This window comes from Chiloscyllium plagiosum, chromosome 4 (genome assembly GCF_004010195.1).
Source record: "Chiloscyllium plagiosum isolate BGI_BamShark_2017 chromosome 4, ASM401019v2, whole genome shotgun sequence".
In the NCBI taxonomy this organism is placed as follows: domain Eukaryota; kingdom Metazoa; phylum Chordata; class Chondrichthyes; order Orectolobiformes; family Hemiscylliidae; genus Chiloscyllium; species Chiloscyllium plagiosum.
In genome coordinates this window covers 82,264,845-82,271,763 of record NC_057713.1, presented here as the reverse complement: position 1 = coordinate 82,271,763, position 6,919 = coordinate 82,264,845, and the positions used below count along the sequence as shown (strand labels likewise).

The window sequence follows — 6,919 nt, the reverse complement described above, 5'->3', positions numbered from 1 at the left end:
GCTCTACCTTCATCCACATGCTTGGTCACCTCCTCGAAGAATTCAATAAGACTTGTACGGCAAGTCCTACCCTTCACAAATCCGTGCTGGCTGTCCCTAATCAAGCAGTGTCTTTCCAGATTATCCTATCCCTCAGTACCCTTTCCATTATTTTGCCTACCACAGAAGTAAGACTAACAGGTCTGTAATTCCCGGGGTTATCCCTATTCCCTTTTTTGAACAGTGGCACAACATTCGCTACTCTCCAGTCCCCTGGTACCACCCCCGTTGCCAGTGATGACGAGAAGATCATTGCCAACGGTACTGCAATTTCCTCTCTTGCTTCCCACATAATCCTAGGATATATCCCGTCAGGCCCGGGGGACTTGTCTATCCTCAAGTTGTTCAAAATGTCCAACACATCTTCCTTCCTAACAGGTATCTCTTCTAGCTTACCAGTCCATTTCACACTCTCCTCTTCTACAATACGGTCCCTCTCGTTCGTAAATACTGAAGAGAAGTACTTGTTCAAGACCTCTCCTATCTCTTCCGACTCAATACACAGTCTCCCACTACTGTCCTTGATAGGTCCTACCCTCGTTCTCGTCATTCTCAGGTTTCTCACATACGCATAAAATGCCTTGAGGTTATCCTTGATCCTATCCGCCAACTATTTTTCATGCCCTCTCTTAGCTCTAAGTCCCCTTCCAGTTTAGATGCAATCTGTCCTCCTTGTACAGCTCACATCTACCCCAGAAGAGATTCCAATGATCCAAAAATGTGAATTCTTCTCCCATACACCAGCTTCTCAGCCATGCATTCATCTGCTCTATCCTCCTATTCCTGCTGTCACTAGCTTGTAGCACAGTGAGTAATCCAGATATTACTACCCTTAGGACCTCCTTTTTAAATTTCTGCCTAACTCTCTGTAATCTCCCTTCAGAGTCTCAACCTTTTCCCTTCCAATGTTGTTGATTCCAATGTGGACAATGACCTCCTGCTGGCCCCTCTCCCCCGTAGGGATGTTTTGCACCCTCTGAGACATCCTTGATACTGGCACCAGGGAAACAACACATCATTCTGCTTTTTCTCTGCTGGCCACAGAAACTTCTGTCTGTACCTCTGAGTACCGAATGCCCTAACACAATTGATCTCTTGGAAGCCGATGTACCCCTCGTTGCATTAGAGCCATTCTCAATAGCAGAAACTTGGCTGTTCGTGCTACGTTCCCCTGAGAATCCATCACCCCCTAAATTTTCCAAAACAGCATACCTGTTTGAAATGGGTATATCCACAAAAGACTCCTGCACTAGCTGTCTACCTCTCTTAGCATTCCTGGAGTTAACCCATCTATGTGACTTTGTTTGTTTGAGACTTTCTCTCTCTCTCTTCTTTTCTCTGCCCCCCGCCCCCCCCCCACAAATAGCTGCAATCCATCACATGCTGTTGCAAATTCCTCATCGCTTCTGTCTCCAACTGATCCACTTGATCTGATAAGATTCGCATCCAACAGCATTTATGACAGATATAATCCCAGTAACCCTTAAACTCCCACATCTGACAAATACGTATCACAGCAAGGCCATTTTTTGCTCCTTCACAATCTACAGACCCAGAAAATAACACCGTCTTATTCCTCTACAAACACTGCCCCAGGTTAAATTAATAGCTATGGCTTATATTTTACGTTTAATCAAGAGACTTATCTCCAAAAACACATAATCAAGAAAGAATCCACTATACTCACTACTGCAGCCTTTCTCTTGGACAAACTTAAAACAACAATTAACTTATCTGATCGTGTTGTGAACTTCGCCCAAACCGGATCCTCCAAAATTAGATGTGAGTTTCACTGTTTGTTAATTTCCCCAGATGCACTCCGATGTCCAGCGATACACTAATTCAAACCGCAAAGGCGGTAACTGCAGGCCCCCCCCACCCCCGTCTTAGACCTACCCTCCTCTCTTTCAAACTAAATGTAAACTATCAAATCATGATTGCTGTCACCTAAACACTTTTTCCTAAGGTTATTGATTAATCCTTTCTTGTTACTCACTAGCAAGTCCAAGATTGCCTTCATCTTGTTTAGATTAAAAACTACCCCTGCCATCCTTGGCATTCTTATTTACCCCATCTAAATTTTGATTTAATTCATCCACAATTGTCAAAGTAGAGATGGGGAAGGAAATGCTTGAGCACAATGGGAATATGGGTGGTGAGAGTCCTGCCTGTGATGGAGCACGAGTAAATAAGTTGTTTAAGCCACAATTTGAGAAACCTTGTGTTCTCACCGATTCTACATCTTGTTCTTTGATGCTAATGTCTTCTCATTGCTGTATTAATGACTGCTTTAACAATACTTAACACCTTTCCCCAGTTTTCTATCCTTTCAAAATGTGAAAATTCTTTAATATTCAAATTCAGTCTAGTCTTCCTGCAACAATACTTCTGCAATGGTAATCTGGTCTTAGATGTTTCTGTGCACAATTCATCCATTTTGATAAATGTCTATTTAGAAACTGTTGTGCAATTTCTGACCTTATCCGTTGATGTGCTGATCGTTTGAAGTTTGTACTCTACGCCTACCTGACACACTGGCTATTGTTTTCCAATTGCTACACTGTTGTATTATTTGTTGCTTCCCTTTTGTGCCATATCTCATTGAACCCTTCCCCCACTCTCTCTAAAGTTCAAATCCCCCTCTATTTGCCTAGCCACATAATCTGAAATGACTAGTCCCAGCATTGTTCGGGCAAAGCTGGTTGCAACCATATAACTCATTTTACCTGCACTGTTGCTGTGCTAGTACTTCATGAATTGAACTTATTTGTTCCAGTTTAGAGCAGTACAATAAAAGTTAGATAATTATCTTGGAAAATCAGTTGAGAAATCGAGAAAGAACTGTCCCTAAATTTATAGCTGTTATCTAATCTAAGATGGAGGCAGGTGCTTAAATCATGTGAAATGCCTTTGAAGTGTGTTTAAGTGCTCTATTGAAAGGAGCTGTCCAATAGCAAATTTCTAAGTTCTTGATTGTAGATGGGACTTAAACTTTTATGATTAACTTGATAAAAATTTAACTAATGCACTTCATTGCTGTCATACATTCAGCTGTTACTGTTGGAAGGCAAGTATATTTCTTGGTGCAACTGAAAGATCTTGGGTCATTACTCTTTGGGCAGATTAATTTTGTACATTTGTTTTCATAATTTTGCTAGTTAACATGTCCATATCTAGTTAACATCAATCTGATTCCTTTTACCCTAGCAAATCTTGCTTGCAATATATTGAAGTGGCATGTACTCACTGTAGCTAACATAATCTGCAAGAGGGCTGGTGTGTTTTAAACTGATTTAGAACGTGTCAATTCTGTGCTATTTGAAAGGTAAATCTGAGATTGTAGCTGCATTCTCGATAGTTGGGAGCAAAGTAGGCGATTCTGCTCAGTGTAGGCACTTTTATAGAATTCTCGAGTTAATTCCGGTTTCTCAACTACAGAGGAACCTCCTACTATCTGAAGAACACAGGCGGGGAGTATTTCATTCAGTTAATCGAATGCTGGATATTGGGGCAGTGCGATGGCTCAGTGGCTTGCACTGCTGCCTCACAGCACCAGGGACCCGGGATCAATTCCCATCTCTGGCAACTGTCTTTGTGTGGAGTTTGCACATTCTCCCCGTGTCTGTGTGGGTTTCCTCTGGGTGCTCTGGTTTTCTCCAGTCCAAAGATGTGCAGGTTAGGTGAACTGGCCATGCTAAATTGCCCGTAGTGTTAGGTGGATTAGTCATGGGTAAATATGAGGGGTGGGTTTCTCTTCAGGGTCAATGTGAACTTGTTGGGCCAAAGGGCCTGTTTCCACACTAGGTAATCTAATCTAATAACATAGACAAGTATGAGGACCATGCGATCTTGTTTGGATAATCTGAAATTAGGTTAATCGAATGCTGGATAATCAAGGTTCCTCTGTATTTTGGGATTGTTCTCTGGAGTACAGCATGTGCTGATGGAATTTGCCTTCTGGAATGTGAAATTTGTGCAGTTAAATATAAGTTTCAGCTGCCGAGTAGATTTTTTTGGGATTATTTGTGGAATAAGCCTTAGTGTAACCCCCTCCTATGACTTTTCATGTTGATAATTGAAATTTGTCTGTTATTTCCAACTTGATATTGGACATCTCAGTTAATGGGGCTTCTGTGGTGCAATGGAAATGTTCCTCTGAGCAAGGAGCCCTGTGTTCAAGTCTTGTCTGCTCCAGATGTGTGGACTAACATTGAACAGGTTGAGAAATTATTTTTCCAATTGGTTAATTGACCGGACCTTTGAATGTTGTTTCTTGAGCCATCCATCAAACTAGGTTTTCTCTAATATTCTATATTGGACGTATTGCAACTTTCATTGTGGACCAAGTTGGAAAGTGTCTGTCTTGAGGAATTTAAATTTATTTATTATGCTTATAGAATGTGGTAATGGTTGTTATGGGCCTGCTAGTCTGCTTAAAGCATGTGAAATTTAAAATTTCATCTAATTTTGAAGCATTAAAATATTGATCAAGGAATTAATCTTTCACTAGTTTGCAGTGCATTTAAATGTACTGAGACAGTTTCAGTTGTCAGGTTTTGATTTAAAGTCAACTAAACTGTACTTCAGTCATCTTGAAACAATAGTTAGTGAAATAAACCACATGTTAGTTTGTGACCAGGCTAATTTTTTTTTTGTAATGTTCTTTTTAAAGCTCAATCAAAAAAGTTCAATCTGGTAGTGCTGATTGTGTATTCCACTTTCCAGAATTGAGCAATGCAATCAATTCAAATGAAGCTATGAATATTGCTGAAAATGTTTGTTCCACTTGCACGTCAATTTGTCATTGCACCTGATAACTTTAGGGTACCTTGCCATGATCCACTTTTGTTCTTGAATTGTATTCCTGAACTCTGTTATGACGAAAGTTGCAAACAATTTTGCTTGACTCCATTGTGCAGTGTTGTAACTTCGCAGTCTTATTCACAATCAATGATGTGGACTTACAAGCCTCCATCATATTTTCCATTCTGTATCTTTGTGGCACTTAAAGACATTACAAATTCCAAAGATGAAACTTAACTGACCTAAATGGAAATTAAGTGATGTGCCTAGAGTGCGTTTGCAAAGACTCTTCAGTTTGAAGGAAAGGAACAGGAAACTTCAGAGGAATTTCAGTGAGTAGGCCTAATGGTAGTCACAGTTGAAAGTGAACCTTGTGATCTGTTTTCATTCTGCAAGAGCTATTTTGCTATCTGTTCTGGAAGAATTCTGGTATATCTGGAACTTTAGTGAAGTGCCAGTTAGTCAATAGTGTCAGTAGTGTTTTAGGACTTTGTAAACTGTAACCTTTTCCAAATTTAGTGATGTGATCTCCTCCAGAATTTGCAACTAAAACGTAGTGTCGTACCAAAATGGTTTAATATACTGTAGATAGCTGCATGTTATATAATAATGTAGCCCTGCATACCTGTCATATAATCTTTAACTATCCAGAGGTCTCATGGCATTCATACCTTCCATGTGGTAATTAATAGCTACTATTTGAAGTTAGATTTAAATCTAGTGCTGAGTGAGTCTGTTCCAAGTTTTACCATTATTTCATTTGTGTTGCTCTCAGTTGATTGGGTTGATGTACTGTTTCTGATTTTTAATACCTACCAATGGAAGAATTGGGATACTTTACACTTGTATTCATCCTTTAGGCCAGGGTATTTAAATGAGGCTGATCAGCAATTGCATAATGTACTCAGTTCAGTACAAGAACATGTAGTTTGGCCCATTTTAGAATGCCAAAACATTTGGGAAAACTGAGACCCCATTTTCCTATGGTGGCTAGCAGTGCAGTAAACCTGTTCTATAAACAACATGCAATAACTAACTTTTTCAATTGCCAGCTGTATAAAGATTGAGTTGCTGTATTCCACCATGTCCTTATTTGGGTCTTAATTGTACATCTCTCTTGCTGTACTTGTTAAAAGAAAAGTGGTAGCTACTGTAAGTGGGCTTATTTTGTGACTCTGACTAGGAGATAGTGGTGGCATTGTCATGTAGTTAGTTACCTCGAGCCTCTGGTTCTAATGTTCTGAGGGCATTGGTTCAAATTCCACAATGGCAGGTGGTGAAATCTGAACTCGATAAAATCTGGAATTTTAAGTTAGCTTCATTGTGGCTAACAATTGTCATTTTAAAAAAATTCATCTGGTTCACTAATTTCCTTCTTTTAGTGACTGAAATCTACTGTACTTACATGTAATTCCAAACACATGGTGGTTGCCTCAAAGTTCTAGCAAATGCAGTCCTAAAATCTGGCTCAGCCAGTGATGTCAACATCCAGTGTACAAATTTTTTAACTTCATTTGCCAGTTATCTTTGTTTCTTTATTCAACCTAACCGACACACATTTCATTCCTTGAATTATTTGAATGAGATAACAATCTGATTTGAGGCTGTGTGAAGGTAATACAATCTGTACTGCCACTTCTGATTTGCCAGAGAGCATCTACAATGTTTGTAGATTTCTGGTGAACATGGCACCCTTTTAGCTATAATTTATCTCCATTAGTACATTAACATCCTCCATTTCCTTGGTATAATGGGCTGTGCTGATATATATAATCAATGGTTTTACATTAATATAGTAATTTTTGCATATCACAAATCTAAAAACATTTGAATTAAAGATTGATCTTGCAAAGCTGCTTTATTTTGGATTCTTAATGTAGAAACTTGTGTAAAATATTGCTCTTAGAGTGCTGCATTTTAATTTTGTCCTGTACTTCAAATTAACAGGCTCTTCTTGATAAATACTTGATTACCAATGCTTCTTCTCCAGAGAGTAAAGTTTTCTACTTGAAAATGAAGGGAGATTACTACCGTTACTTAGCTGAAGTGGCTTCTGGGGATGACAAGAAAGGTATGT

At 39.3% G+C, this 6,919-nt stretch overlaps 1 protein-coding gene across 2 annotated transcripts in view; it reads left to right on the top strand.

The window, feature by feature from the left end:
• The window catches only part of LOC122549153 (14-3-3 protein beta/alpha-1), a 28,852-nt gene that overhangs the window by 11,932 nt on the left and 10,001 nt on the right, over positions 1–6,919 (top strand). For both annotated transcript variants that reach the window (XM_043688498.1, XM_043688499.1), the window contains exon 3: positions 6,790–6,913. In XM_043688498.1, coding sequence (XP_043544433.1) covers positions 6,790–6,913 — 124 coding nt within the window. The remainder of the gene's footprint in view (positions 1–6,789; positions 6,914–6,919) is intronic.